Source organism: Mastomys coucha, unplaced genomic scaffold (genome assembly GCF_008632895.1).
Source record: "Mastomys coucha isolate ucsf_1 unplaced genomic scaffold, UCSF_Mcou_1 pScaffold17, whole genome shotgun sequence".
Lineage (NCBI taxonomy): Eukaryota > Metazoa > Chordata > Mammalia > Rodentia > Muridae > Mastomys > Mastomys coucha.
Genome location: NW_022196899.1, coordinates 12,248,065 through 12,264,389, shown reverse-complemented (window position 1 = coordinate 12,264,389; position 16,325 = coordinate 12,248,065). Strand labels below are relative to the sequence as shown.

Here is a 16,325-nt window from a genome sequence, read left to right as displayed (position 1 = left end):
AAAAAAAAAATGTCCTGGAAGCTCACTGAGCAATCAGCCTGCCCTACAAAGCAGAAGCAACAAGGTAAAAGGTGAGGACCAACTTCCACAGACACATGCACACACATAGTGCTCATCTACCTGGACACCATACAGTACGCACAACCAACCAACCAGTCAATGTTTACAAGAGGTTATATTTGTCTGCTGATTTGAATCAGTTATTTCACATTTATATTTTTGTTAAAAATCTGATTATTTTCTTCTGATAAGGGCGAAGGTACAGAGAGAGAATGAGGAGAGAAAAATGGAAAAGAGAGAAAGAGAAGTAAGAAGAATGTGTCGATGTCTAATGACTTACAGACAGAGCAGAAATGGAGCTGTATCCAGTCTCTGTTTTGAAAAGGCCACGTTGAAAAGGCTGATAGTGTCTGGGATGAATACTTTTAAAAAATTTTCTCTTTAGATTTAGATGAATGTAAAAACAAATTGGTAGAATAATTCAAAAATATTTTCCAAAGACCATGATTTACAAGTTAAACCTTGTGTATAGGCTTTGAAATTTAGATCCTTACTTGAAAGAGTACTATTAATATTTAACGAAACCAAATCATTTGAGGAGAAGAATGCATAAATCGTCACCTGTGAAAATAAACAGCTTTGCCTAAAATTATCTCTTTGAAAAATGAGAAAATTGACTCCCCATCACTGAGTATTTTGTCTGGCAGATGCTAGCAATTTTAATAAAGTTGTAAGGCGAAGCAAGTGATTCGAAGTGCCCAATTCCAGTGGGATCCTCTTTGTGTCCCTCCCTGAGGCTAAGCAAAGAATTAGTGAGAGCAAACCTCTGCTTCATTTACAGAAGGCAGAGCCAGCATCCAACTAGAAAGAATGGCTATTGCCGACCGCCCTCACTTCTGCATTGCCTTGCAGTAATAATCAATGAATCGAGGAAAAAGCAATTGGATGAAACTCACTGGGAGAAAAATTAATCACAGCAAATATATACTCATATGTATTTAACACTTAAACTGTATTTTTAAAATTCCCCAAAATAAAAGCACAGTTATCCTGTCTCTAGGATGTTGTAGAAAATGATTTTAAATCTTTGTCTTGTACTACATTGATTAATTTTTGTAATATATTTGGAATTACCAGTACTTGTAAGGGAGAGTTTTCCTCTAGGAAAGCTATACGGGGGGTGGGGGGAGAAAGAGAGAGAGAGAGAGTGACAGAGAGAGAACAGAGACAGAGACAGAGAGACAGAGAGAGAACTGAGTACAGGTACTAATAGCTGAACATGGACACTGCAAATTATCCAAATGCATGTAGTGTGTATTTTTAGGAAGGAAAGACTTAACTGTCCCCACTGCATGCCACTGATGTGCTATTTCTAATCAGATGAAATGCATCTTAAAGCAGTGAGAAACCAGAGCCGAGTGAGGCTGAGCAAGCCGCAAGGAGCCTGTATCTAAGCTGTGCTTCTCCACTGCCTCGGTTCATGAATACACAGGTTCAACTTGGAACTCTGAAGTTATTGCCGGGTTTGAGAAACTGGCCATAGTGGACAGTGAAGTCTAGAAATTCAAGACATTTAAGCTTCCAGAAAATTTTCACGTTACCTTTTGTTTACAAAGGGGACTTAGTAGGCCTTTGCGTAGAATGGAGCTTGTTAAGATTGCTTAATAAAACTATTAACTTCTTTAAAAATGTCTTTAATTTTGATTTAGAGGTTTGGAGATTTCAGGTATGAATTTTGTCTTGCTGTCAAATAAACTCTGTTCTTTTTCTTTTTTAGGGAGGTATATAACATTTGTTCTAGACCCCTTCCAGTACCAGTATGTAATGAAAAACCCCAAACAGTTAAGCTTTGAGAAGTTCAGCAGACGATTATCCGCAAAAGCCTTCTCTGTCAAGAAGCTGCTGACCGATGATGACCTTCATGATGACCTTCACAGAGGCTTCCTGCTTTTACAAGGCAAACCTTTGGATGCTCTTTTGGAAACCATGATCCAAGAAGTAAAAGAAATATTCGAGTCCCAGCTGCTAAAAGCCACAGATTGGCGTACAGAAAGAATGTTTGCATTCTGTAGCTCATTGGTATTTGAGATCACATTTACAACTATATATGGAAAAATTCTTGCTGATAACCAGAAACAAATTATCAGCGAGATAAGGGATGATTTTTTAAAATTTGATGACATTTTCCCATACTTAGTATCTGACATACCTATTCAGCTTCTAAGAAATGCAGAATCCATGCAGAAGAAAATTATAAAATGTCTTACACCAGAAAAAGTAGCGCAGATGCATGGACGGTCAGAAATTGTTCAGGAGAGGCAAGATACGCTGAAAAAATACTATAGGCATGAAGACTTTGAAATAGGAGGTAAGAAAGTACTGAATGATGGCTCTCTCCCTAAAATAAAATAATTTACAGGAGACCTTTGAGATAAAAAGATAAAATAACGTCCTTGAAATTTTTTTATGCTCTTTCTAATTGGCTAATGATAAAATGTTTTATTCTGAAACAACCTTCTGTGATAATTGATTTTTTTTTTTTTTTTTGCTGAGGTGGTAAAACAAGATATTTAATGATGATAATGAGAAGGAGTATAACTAAGCGGCATTTACTCCTTTATCTCATCCCCACCTTCCTGCACCCCCTCCCCCCACTGCAACACGCATTACATTTTAAACTATTCTCATTAAGCAGAAAATTAGACTTCAGAAGCCTATTGGTTCTCATTAGCATGCACTGATCCTTGGCTGGGTCCGTGTCCTAACATCTTTTAATTAGCACACTGCAAATCTAATCAGTGTAATAAACGCTATTAATCTTCCTTTTCACTTATTCTCTCCCAGCACATCATCTTGGCCTTCTCTGGGCCTCTCTAGCAAACACCATTCCAGCTATGTTCTGGGCAATGTATTATATTCTTCGACATCCAGAAGCTATGGAAGCCCTGCGTGACGAAATTGACAGTTTCCTACAGTCAACAGGTCAAAAGAAAGGACCTGGAATTTCTGTCCACTTCACCAGAGAACAATTGGACAGCTTGGTCTGCCTGGGTAATTTATTTTTATCTGTTATGAGGCGAAGAAGGTAGCTCTCTGCAAACTCAGTTTGTCACTCATAGCTGTTTACCAAGAGGTGGAGGGCACAGCTGCCTAATTGACATAATAACACCCATTTACATCAATTATAAATTATATAGTTTATAGCGGTAGATACTCTCATTGCATGTAAACATTAAGGCCTAGCTAATTAACTATGCAAGGTATGCAAAGGGCTAAACCAAAGCTTTGCAATTATTTTGGGGGAAAAGGTGTGTATGCCTATTATGTCAATTGATTCTGAGCATCTGTTGGTCTGCAGATGCCTCCCAAACACGGCTGTCCTGTCTTGACAGAGAATGATTCAATGGCTGAACAAGAAAGTGTTTCAGAGAGGCAACACGCACGCACAAATACTTAATCTTCCTTAAAATGGTTCCTGCATTTCACTAACAGATCACGGTGTTTTATATAGCTTGGAGCAAACAGTTCTTTTGGTGGGGGGGGGGATTTTCGAGACAGGGTTTCTCTGTGTAGCCCTGGCTTTCCTGGAACTAGCTCTATAGGCCAGGCTGGCTTCAACTCAGAGATCCGCCTGCCTCCCAAGTGCTAGGATTAAAGGTGTGTGCCACCACTGCCTGGCAGGGCATATGGTTCTTAGCATTGTAGCTAAAATACTTTTTTATTGTAGGTTAGTGGTTTAAACACACAAATAGAAAGGAGCAAAGCAAAGAAAGGAAGGAATGAACAAATGGACGAATGGCTGGAGGTGTGTGAGGAAGGGGAGGCAGGTAGAGAAGGGTGTAAGGCAAGCAAAACAGGTTTAAACTGCTTCCTTTAAACAATCGATATTCTTTAAAAACTCTCACTGTTCTAGGAAATAAAATGAAACAGTATGGCAGATAGATCTGTGGCCTATATTAGTTGGCTGTTTTTGCTCCTCCCACAGTTTTCCTTCTGTTTTTATTCATTTTAGCCTTACATCTGACATGAGCCCTGGATCTGGCACAGGTGTACTTTTCCTTTTCTGGGTTTGCCCAAGCTGCTTCTTACTATTGTGTAGGGAACTCATACCCTTAAAGTTAAAATCTGTACCAAGACGTGTCAGTTCCCTCTGAAGTCATGAGTCGTTCTTGACTCAATATACTCTCAGTTTCTTTGGACAAACGCATTTTTATGTTTTCTAGTTCTGAGTTATTTGGCTCAATAGGATTAATATTTTAACCTGTGTTGGCCTCGAGTTTTTATCCATAGGATCCATGCTCCCTTCTCTCAGCAGATTCTGAGATCTCAGGTCCTAATAGTGTTGATCACAGTTGTCTGCTTTTCAGCACTGACAGGACCGCCCCAAGTGTCGCAGAGATGGTTCTCATTGGACAGGTGTAGATGCATCACAGGGGCAACAGCAACCACTGTGACTTATACTGTAGCCAACTATGGAAACTACATCACCTCTCATGTTCCTAAAAGAATTACATGTTTTCAGAAAAAATACTCCCTACATTATCAAAATGCTAATATTCTTTGGGGGGAGGGGCAGAATCTCAAGGACCTATTACACAAAATTTACATAAAATATGAGTAGTTGTCTGTACTTTGGATGAGTAGTATTTTTGAGTTGATTTAGTTTCTATGGAATTCTAGATTTCATTTCCCATATATCCAGGAAATTACCCTTTCATTTTAATAATGAGAAGATCAAAAGGTAATGCAGATGAACTCCAAAGACTATGCTCATAGTCTGTACATAATTATTGCTCTTAACAGTTTGCTTGATTCATCAACTCTCTGTGTATTGCTAGCAAACAACTGTTTGTTATTGAAATCAAAGGTTGTTTTTAAAGTGCTCTGTTAAGGAAGAAACACTTAGATTTTTGTCTTGGTCAGGGTTTGTATTGCTGCATAAAATATCACAACCAAGAAGCAAGTTGGGGAGGAAAGGGTTTATTCAGCTTACACTTCCACATGGCTGTTGATCACCAGAGGAAGTCAGGACTGGAACTCAAGCAGGTCAGGAAGCAGGAGCTGATGCAGAGGCCTCGGAGGGATGTTCCTTACTGGCTTGCTTCCCCTGGCTTGCTCAGCCTGCTCTCTTATAGAACCCAAGACTTCCAGCCCAGGGATGGCACCACCCACAAGGGGCCCTACCCCCTTGATCACTAATTGAGAAAATGCCCCGCAACTGGACCTCATGGAGGCACTTCCCCAACTGAAGCTCCCTTCTGTGATAACTCCAGCCTGTGTCAAGTTGACATACAAAACAAGTCAATACAGATTTATTGGACCAGAATAAATGTCAAGTTACAAACTTGTAATTTAGGTCTACGCAAGTCAACAGCTAGACTAAGGGACTCTTATCCTGGAGCTCTCACAGCTAGCCCATACTTACCCAATGTATAAAAACAACAAATCTTTTATTATTAATTCTACTCTTATACATTCCATCCCTTCCCCCCATTCCTCACAGTCCCCCCCAACCCCTGCAACCTTCACTTTTCTCCATTTATCTTCAAAAAAGAGCTGGCATCCCAGGGATATCAACCAAATGTGGAAGAGTAAGTTGCAGTAAGACTAGGCACAAACCCTCAAATCACGGCTGCATTAGACAACCCACTAATAAAAAAATAATCCCACAATCAGGCAAAAGAGTCATAGACACCACAATTCCATGTGTGTGTGTGTGTGTGTGTGTGTGTGTGTGTGTGTGTGTGTGTGTGTGTGTGTGTGTGGCATAAGCTCAGGGAGTCTAGCACAAACCCTTACAGGCTCCATGGTTGTCATTTTAGTTTCTGTGAGCCCCATGAGCCCTGCTTAGCTGATTCTGTGGGCTATGTTCTCCTGCAGTCCTCTTCACCTCTAGCTTCTGCAGTCTTCTTTTTCATCTTCTGTTGGCTTCCCTGAATTCTGCCTAATATTTGGCTGTGGGTTTCTGTATGTGTTCCATTCAGGTGCTGGAGGAAGCTTCTCTGAAGATAATTGAGTAGTTATCAATCTATGTGTATAGCAGAATATCATTGGGAATCATTTCACTGACTCTTTTTTTTTTTTTGTCAGTTGTGTTTGGTTCTAACTTAGATCACTGAGCCATCCAGCTTCCAAATCCTTGCCAGTCATTCAGGGTTAGGCATGGGCTCCCTTTCTTGGCTTGGCCTTCAAAGTATCCCAGTCATTGGTTAGCTACTCCCACAAGCTCTGAGCTACCATTGGGTCAGAAATCTACCATTGGCCCTGAAAGTACATCTTTCAGGCAGAACAAGTCAATAGTTTTTGTGGCTGTGTTGGTATCCTAGTCCCACCACTGAAAGCCTTGCCTGATTATAGAAGATGGCTGGTTCAGGCTCCATATCAACCATTACTAGAAGTCCTCACTAGGGTCATCCTCGTAGTTTCCAGTTTCCACAGCACTAGGTTTGCACATCACTGCCCAAATGCCCACCAATTCCAGTTATCTTTCCTCATACTGTTTCCTTCTATTCCTCATCCTCTACCTGATCCCTCCTGTTCCCATCCCCATCTGCCCCAGTACACACACAAAAAAGGAAAATCACTTTTTCCCTTCCTGAAGAGATTTATGTTGTGTCCATTTCTTACCATTATGAATAAATCCATTGTGAACATAGTTGAGCAAGTACCCTTGGGGTAGAATGGGACATTTATTAGATACATCCCGAAGAGTAGGATACCTGGATCTTGAGATAGATCAATTCTAATTTTTTTGAGGAAATACAATATGGATTCCCATAGTTGCTGGACAAGTTTGTACTCCCACCAGCAATAATGGAGTGTCGTCCTTGCTCCACATTCATACTTGTGTCACTTGTGTTACTGATTTTATCTATTCTGACAGCTGTAAGATGAAATTTCAGAGTAATTTTGAATTTCATTTCCCTCATGGGTAAAGATATTAAACACTTCTTTAAGTGTTCTTCAACCATTTGAGATTGTTCTAATGAGAATTCTCTGTTTAGGTCTGTACCCCATTTCTTAACTGGATTATTTGATTTGTTAATGTCTAGTTTCTTGAGTTCTTTATATATTGTGGATATTAACCCTCTATCGGGTATGGAGTTGATAAAAACCTTTTCCCATTATGTAGGCTACTGTTTTGTCATATTAATGGTTGGTATCCTATGCCATACAGAAGCTTTTCCATTTCAGGAAGTCACATTGATTTCACTATTTGTGTTCTGCATTAAAAAAAAAAATGTCTCTTGTGCTAATGTGTTTAAGGATATTCCCTACTTTATCTTCTATCAGGTTCAGTTTATCTGGTTGTGTGTTGAAGCCTTTGATCCAATTGGACTTGAGTTTTGTGTAGGTTGATAAGTAAAGATGTATTTGCATTCTTCTACATCCAAACATCCAGTTAGACTAGTATTATTTGTTGAACATGTTTTTTTTTTCCCATTGGGGCTTTCTTGCTTCTTTATCAAAAATCTGGTGTCCATAGATATATAGATTTATGTCTGGATCTTTGATTCAATTCCATTGATCAACACTGATAAACATGTCTGGTGTTAAGCCAATACGATACATACTATAGCACTGTTGTACAGCTTGTAAACAGGATTGATGATACCTCCAGATGTTCTTTGAATGTTCATGATTGTTTCAGCTATCCTGGATAGCTTTTGTTTTTTGTGGATCAAGTTGAGTATTCTCATTTCAAGGTCTGTAAAAATTGTGTTGGACTTTTGGTAGGAATGCATTGAATCTGTAGATTGCGTTTGTTAAGATGGTCATTTTTATTGTGTTATTTCTACTGAGCCAGGGCATGGGAGACCTTCTCCTTATATCATAGTCAAGCCTTTCACTTGCTGGGTTAGAATTGCCCCTAGATATTATATATATATATATATATATATATATATATATATATATATATATATATAGTGGCTATTGTAAAGGGTGTTGCTTCCCTGATCTCTTCCTCAGAATGTTTGTCATTTGTATATAAGAGGGCTACTGGTTTTCTTGAGTTAATCTTGTATCCAGCCACATCCCTGGAGGTGTTTATTGTTAATAGTAGTTCTCTGATAGGTTTTTTTGGGTCACTTATGTATACTATCATATCATTTGCAAATAAAATTACTTTGACTTTTTCCTTTCTAATTTGTATCCCCTTGAATTCCTTCAGTTATCTTTTTGCTCTGGCTATAACTTCAAGTACTATATTGAATAGATAAGAAGAGAGTGGGCAGCCATGCCTTGTTACTGATTTTAGTGCAATTACTTTGAGTTTCTCTCTATTTAATTTGATGTTGGGTATTGGCTTGCTGTAAATTGCCTTTATAATGTTTAGGTGGGTCCATTGTATCCCTGATCTCTCCGAAACTTTTGTCATAAAGGGGTGTTGGCTTTTGTCAAAGATTTTCTTCAGCATCCGATAAGATGATTATGTGGGATTTTCTCTTTCAATTTGTTTCTATGGTGGATTACATTGACTGATTTTCATGTGTTGATCGATCATTGTATCTCTAGGATGAAGTGTACGTGATCATGCTGGATGATCTTTTTGACGTGTTCTCAAATTTGTTTTGCAAGTGTTTTATTGAAAATTTTCGCATCTATGTTCATAAGGGAAGTTAGTCTGTAATTGTCTCATGAGGGTCTTTATGTGTTTTGGTGTCAGGGTAACTATTGTAGCTTAAAATGAGTTAGAACATGATTCTTCTGTCTCTATTTTGTAGGATAATTAAAGTGATATTGGCATCAAATGTTTTTGAAAGTCTGATAAAGTTCTGAACTAAAAACATTTGAGGCTGGGCTTCTTATGGTTGGGAGACTTTTAATAACTGGTATTTCAGTAAGGGTTATAGGTCTATTTTACTTACTTATCTGATATTTATTTAACTTTAGTAAGTGGTGTGGCCTAAGAAAAGTTTCCATTTCTTTTACATTTTCCAGCCTGGTAGAGTACAGGTCTTTAAGTTGTGTTCTCATGATTCTCTAAATTTCCTCCGTGTCTGTTGTTACCTCCCTTTTCACTTCTAATTTTTTCAATTTAAATATATTCTCTCTTTACCTTTAGTTAACTTGGATAATGGTTGGTCCATCTTATTGATTGTTCTCAAAGAACCAACTCCCTGCTTCCCAGATTTCCTAAATGTTTTGGAGACTTTTTTTTTTTTTTTTAGATTTAACATATTCTTTTCCTGACATACCCATGTATTTTATTGTCTCTTCAATGCCTGAGATTCTCACTTTCCATCTCTTGTATTCCATTTGTGAGGCTACCTCTGAGCCTCCGCTTCATGTTAGTAAACTTTTCATCTCTAGATTTTCTTCAGTTTGAGTTTTTGTTGTTGATTCTATTTCCACTTTCAGGTCTTGAACTGTTTTATTTATTTCCTTGCACTGTTCGTGTTCTAATAGATTTCTCTAAGAGATTTATTCATTTCCTCTTTAAGAACCTCTGTCATATTCATAAAGGCTATTTGAAGGTATTTTTCTTGTCCTTCAGCTATGTTGCAATGCTCAGGGTCTGCTGTGGTATGGTGGTTGCACTCTAATGGAGAAATACTGTCTGGCTGTTATTGATTGTGTTTTTACACTGGCATCTAGGCACCTGGCATTGGGGAACCTGTAATGCTAAATGCTGATACCTGGTACTGTCTTGGTTGGGTGGTTGTTTTGTTCCTTGGTTTCTATTGCCCTCTCTGGTTCTGAGGAGAGTGTGATGACTGTGTGTTGCCTGGTGGAAAACTCTTTGGGAGTCCTGATAGGTGTGGCTGCACAGTAGGTTCCCAGGTAAAATGTGTTTGTAGGCATTGGGTGCTAACACTTAGGAATGGGTCCATATCAGGAAGAAAAGTGGAGTACTCCATTAGGATCTCCTTAGCCCCTGAGAATAGGGCAAGAGAGTGAAGAGAAGCCATGGCAGGAGGTCTGCTATAGAGCCGACAAAGAAACTGGGGCCCTGGACTTGGAAGAATGGAGGGTCTGTAAGGATTTGCCATTGTCCTACCTTCTTTAGTGGCCTGTGACTTTCCGGGAAATGTCTGTAGGAGGCACTGGCTGGGATAAAGCAGAAAGTAGTGGAAATGAAATTTGAATGGGTAGAGCTGTGTGCATCAGGTGTTCTGTTACAAAGCTGGGAACAAAACTGGAGAAGTTTTATTTTTTGGAGTAGCCAAGGGAGGGTGGCGGAGATCTGACATTTGTCTACCTGACTCCGTGCCCAGAGTCTAACCCTATTTCTCGTGAGTAGTGCAGTGAGGAGAGAGAGAGAGACCCAAAACAGAAGAGTTAGCTGCAAAATTAAATGTCCAATTTAGACAATGATAATGTCTACGCTAAACGTATTAGTGGTTCAAAGTAGCTTTTAGTTTCTCCATGTGACCCTTACTGAGGTGCTGAGGGACTGTGGCTGCTGCCAGATCTGTCAGTCTTCTTACAACCGAGAATATTCTCATGAGAGAGACAGAACTTTCACTTGGATTTTGATGACCATAACTGTAGCTTTCTCATGAGATATCACTCCCCCGGGTGATTTTTTTATTGTCCCCACTAAGAGAATTTTTTATATATTTAGATTATTCCAAGCCACCTACCACAATGTCTCTGTTGATAAGAGTGGGAAAGGTGAGCCAAGTCTTGAGATGAAGACAGAGATTTTAACCTCAGGATAAGATCCTAGGATGACAGTGTATTTTGTTGTGTTGTAATGGTGCAAGGGATCAAACCAATGCTGGATTTGCACTCTGCTTCCCAGCTATATTCCCACCCTAAATCTCTTAACAATTATTTCATCAAATGGCAGACATTGTGACAGTGATTTGTGTAACTTAGTAAGTATTTTCATTTGATCACTGCATCGAAAGGCTCAGTAAGAATGAAATACACACCATGCAGTGAAACAGTAGCAAAGCCAGAGGCAGGACATTGGCTTCAATGCTTGATGGCAATCACTGTCACCTCAGGCAAAATTGTTCAAGGAACAACCTCTACTTTCTATACATGGAGCACTGGTTCTCAAACACAGGATTCAGTATTATAAAATAATCATGTAAAGGAAAATTTGGGCCTTTAGACCAATGGGGCAGTTGTGAGGCTTACCAAAATATTCTCACAGAAGGTATGAGTTTCACTTCATGTTAGTAATTTTTTCTTCTCTTTAGCCAAATTGGGATTGAACCCAGGGCCTCTGCATATGCTAGTCAAATGCTTTCTGGTTACACTAGTCTCCTGTGAGAAAACCTTAACTGAAGAAAGCTGTACTTTAGGCACAGATAGTAGAAAAGAAGCCTTCATGTATAATGTAAGGAAACCTCATTGAAAAATACTGATGTCATGATTATCGATTTTGCATTTTAATACAAAGCTAAGGGGTTCAGGAAAGAAATACCAGCTGACTGGAAGGTAACTTTAATGAAAATTAAAGTAAATTCTTCACATGAGAGTTAAAAGTAAACAAGGACAGAAAAGAATGAGGCTTCTTGGCAGAACCCAGCCTGAAACCACAGCTCTCAGCTTGGTTGTTCACCGAAATCATATGGAGAGCTTTAAAGAGACTCGGCCCTGGGCTGGTCCCCAGAGAGTCTGATTTTATTATTCTGTAGTGAGGGTTGATGGCTTGAAAAGCATGCCACCCCCCCCCACAGGTAATACTATTATGTGGCCAAGGTTCAGCACTCCTCATTTCAAGGTTTTGGATAATGTTGTGGTTCTGATTTCATTGATCGGGGATGGAGATGTTTTGCTTATTTTTTTTTTTAACTAATTCCCTGTGATGCTAACAGGCAGCCAGAGTAACTGGTAACCTCTGAGATATCAGAAGGCTTCAAAGGAAGAAGTGGTTAAATTATTTAGAAAATTCACTCCTCATCTGCTTGCACATGTGACAACACCGATAGAAGTATGGTGTCTGGGACACAGAGAATAAAAGCACCTCTCTCTTTTCCAGCTCAAGCAGTGCTTGTAGTTTTGGCACATTGTAAGAGGCCTATCAACTATCTGAATTGACAAAGCATGTCAAAAGACTAACATCATATCATCTCTGAAAGAGGAATACAAAATTGCTAATATAGGCTGGGGTATATCTCAGGGTAGAGTTCTTGCCTAACTAGCACAAAAGCGCCACTCCTATGCCTAAAGAAATGAGAAAATAACTATATGTATTTCAGGGGTTATAAATGGATTGAAAGCAGGATTTGACTTTTTTTTTATAAAGATTGAAAATTAAAGGGAGGAAAACTTCTTTTCAAGGTGAAAAGGTTTTTTTTTTGTGTGTGTGTATGAGTGATAACTCAGAAACTGTGCATATCAGTCAAGGGAGTGATATGGGATGGAATAGCAGAGCTAGAGAGGAAAGGTACGAGAATCAGGGTCTGCCTGGGCTACAGAGACAAATCCTGTCAAAGGGAAGGAAGGGAGGGAGGGAAGGAGGGAAGAGAGGAAGGAGAGAAGTTACAACAGCCTGTGTAAAGCCTTGGGCTCTACCCCCAGAACCATAAAAAAAAAAGCAAAGATAAAACAAATCAAGAAACAAACAAACAAATACAACGCACTATTAATCCATGCATGCCTTAGTTTGAACTGTAGATATAGCTCAGGTGTTGAGCATTTGCCTAGAACGTACAAGGTTCTGAGCCTTATCCCTTATACCTCAAAGGATACACTGAAAAGAAATCTGAAAAATTAAGATGGTAAATGAATAGTTATGAGGTTTCCTCAACAATAACTGATAATTCTTGTGCTGTTTAAGCTGTTAGGACTGTTCCATGAAGCCAAAAAAACAACAACTCCAAGTTTATAGTCTTTGTTAATTTAACAGGTAAGGTATGCAATGTCTGAAGGAGTATCCTGGGAGCTAGTGAGGCGGGCTCTGCTGATACAGGCACCTACCACCCAGCCTGACAGCCTGACTTCCCTGAGGTTGATCTCTGAACATAACCCATTTGGTCACCTGTGCGCACATGCGAGTGTGCGCATGTGTGTGTGTGTGTGCGCGTGCACACACACATGCGCGTGCACACACACACACAATTAATTAATAAAGAAGCATCTTAAAGTACTATCTTAGAAGCCACTTGCTTCTATATGTTTTCAACTTTGTATTCCTCAGATTGCTGTGTGAGGACAGGTCAAATCCACACGTTTGCGTTTCTCTTTCCTCCAGCCACTCTGTCCCAGTGCTTTGAGCAGAGTAAGGCCTTCACGAAATTTTAGTGAGCATATGAATGTTTAACTTACATGTGTATAAATATATACCAAGAACCATAAATAGCAGGAACCAAAGCCTGTTTCTGAAATGCAGTGTGAAGGTAGGCATTTGTACCGATGCAAATGTATTTTTAACTTTATTCAAATATACAATTGTTGATCTAAAAATTTATGATTTTCCTTTGAATTATATATTAATTATCACCATTTCTTTTTTACTTCATCATCTGTCTAAGAGACTATATGAAAACACTTAGAAATGTGTGTGTGTGTGTGCATCCAAGGCTACAGTTCATCATACTTCGTAGAGAACAGCTCTGTCACGTCCATTCCCTTGCCTGTTCCTAGCCATTTTCTTTTTAAGACCATTCATGTGTTCAGCCCCAGTGACTATAGCGGGGCTGACTGCTCTTTTCACTGCTGCCATTGCCACTATCCCCTGATCACCATGGCTAATCAGGTGGCACGCCAGTGTGCACCAATCATTAAGGTGACCCAAATTAACAGCCCAGCCACGTCACAGTGTATTCATTCCACAGATACAGACATGGCTTAAGTATGAGGCAGAAACGTGCGTGTGCTTAGCTGTGTTTGCACTGCAGCAGGATTTATTGATTATAATGATCTGCTTTGGCACTCAAAATCTACAAATGGGAATCATCTGTGAATTATTTCAGAGACAAAGCGGATGTGCCTTTTCCTACAAGCATTCCTCTTGATTTGTCGTTTCCCTCCAGTTGGATTGTAAAACATCTGTCCATCTCTTTATTTGAAAGGAACTTTTAACCATATTAATTTTCTGTCTTAAAAAAAAGAAACTCATATTTTTTTTTCCTGGCCAGTTAAAGAAGGTAGTGCAGGCTCATAGCTGTGAGTTCATCATGAAAATTGTGTGACCCAATTGTCTTGTAGATGGTGATCGGTAAAGCTCAGTTCTTGACAGTATACAAGCAGCCGTATCTGAACCACAGCTCTGACTGTTGGCACCTTGCAATGCCTTGGTGTAGATTTATCCCCCAAATATTTGCATTCTCTATAGCCATTTTTTTCTACACTCTCGTCTAATAATTAGAGGGTCCCATTACCTGCTAAATGCTTGCATACATTAGCAATCCATTATGTACAATAAGTTTTATAAAACATTTACAGATAGAGATCATGTTTAATTAAAATTAGCTTCCGTATGGAAGCCAAGTGTGCACTAATGATCCACAGTGACCTTTTATTACCTATAGTCCCTTGTTTTGGATGGATGATTGACAGCTTGCTGTTTGCCTACCATGTTGAATTTTAGCTGACAAGACTTTTCATTTTAACTCAATTTGCCCGCCTATCACAAGCTGGTGGCAGGCCAGACCCCAGTCACCCAGCTTTGCCTCAGCAGCTTGCTCAATTCTCATTAGTACGCATTTATTCAGTGGGAATTGGAAGACAAATGCCTGAAGGCATGTGAACTAAGTATAGCAAATTAGGTTTAAAGACTGAATATTTATAAGTATATGGAAAGTTGTTGTTTTTTTTTTTTTTTCAATTCTAGAGCGAATTGAGAACCAAGTGCTAGCTTTAGTATAAAGGAAATGAAGATAGAAAGGAGGCAATTCTAAGAATAAAAATACTATAAGCTTTTCCCTTCCATTTTGGAAATATGTAAAAATCTCTCTGACAACACCTTATCCAATAAAAACCTGGCATCTCTTTCACGGAATGCTTGCACAATGAAATTTAGCACCTCGAGTGTGAGAAAGGAGGGAAAAAAATGAGGGTCATGTTCATTTGTTGCTTGGTTATCCCTTGGTATGTTTTAAACTGCCTTGTTTGTTCGGCACTAGCCTAGAAACAGATGTTGCTCTACGGTGCAGGATAATTTACTGTACCTCCTGGTGCAGCATGGAAGTCCTCCCAGGGCCCAGCTGGTCTGTCAGTGGCACTGGCTGGTGTCTGCTCAACTATGACAACTACAAGGAGAAACTGCAGCTTTTTCATTGTGCCTGTGTCATTCTCCTCAACATATAGCTCTGCCCATATTCATTCTGGGGCTGCTGGAAGGGCCGCTGGCTTTTGTGTCTTTCTGCTGTACTGCAGGACCCCATAAGCTCGCCTCTCCATTGGTGATAATAACACAACTCATTACTTTTGTCGCCTAATGATTATCGGCATGATCGCTCAGAGCAAGAGCCAACCTCGTCTCGCACACATAACTGGTACTGGAAGGTAAAACAGATTTGTCACTTACGATCTGACTGCTGAGCCACACTTTCAGCTCCATTATTGTGATTAACTTCTGCATAAGACAGGCTTGCCCAATTGTCATTTGTGATACTGCAGTAGGCACAAGCTGCCCCGCTTCCCAAGAGCATACCAGCCAATCGGATATGACCGTGTTATTCGGACTGTTAAGTGCCTATCCTGTCACAGCAGCCACCCCAAGCATTATTTTGCTTTTGTGTTTCGTCTTCCCCACACCCCTACTGGACTTGTCGTGTGAACAGAGCTACTACATATGTCAGCTACTATTTCATACCACATGTTAAAAAATGATGTTATGCTATGGTTGGTCCACTAGGACCAGCAGCGGGACATGGGAAGCCCATCCTTGAATTTTCACCATAGCAATGTTGGTTGTTGGTATCCGTCCAGCTGAAATCTGTCATGTCAGGTGCCTTGTGGCTATCTGCGGTAAAAGTCTATGTTCCAAAACCCAAGTTCTTTTCTGGCCTCATCACCAGCAAACCGATTTGACTCTGCCTGATTATAATAACGAAGGCAGTCTAAGAGAATATGCAGAGCCTCACTCTACGTCACATTGAATCACCGCACTCCCCATAGAGAGCTGACCGAAGCCTCATTTCTTTAGACAAATGCCTGCTCCAGGAAAAACCTCCTGGAACAAGGCATCCAAAGCTACTTCGTGTCCCTGTGTAAGCTGTTTCTAGGTTTAAACCTTACTATAATATTTATTTTTGTGTTTTGCTGTATACAAGCCCTTTCTGATGGGTCTGCCTATAATCATCTAGTAACTAGGGATGGGCTATGCCAAAACGGTGCTCAGCACTGAGAAAGTGGACTCTGAACATGTGTATGTGTGTGAGGTTTCTAAATTGTAAGTCATAAACACAATCATTTAT

The 16,325-nt window shown here is 39.7% G+C and overlaps 1 protein-coding gene across 3 annotated transcripts in view; it reads left to right on the top strand.

Annotated features, from left to right (window-relative positions):
* LOC116094973 (25-hydroxycholesterol 7-alpha-hydroxylase) overlaps window positions 1-16,325 on the top strand; it is a 159,890-nt gene that overhangs the window by 135,187 nt on the left and 8,378 nt on the right. For all 3 annotated transcript variants that reach the window (XM_031376406.1, XM_031376408.1, XM_031376407.1), the window contains 2 exons: window positions 1,778-2,368; window positions 2,845-3,051. In XM_031376406.1, coding sequence (XP_031232266.1) covers window positions 1,778-2,368; window positions 2,845-3,051 — 798 coding nt within the window. The remainder of the gene's footprint in view (window positions 1-1,777; window positions 2,369-2,844; window positions 3,052-16,325) is intronic.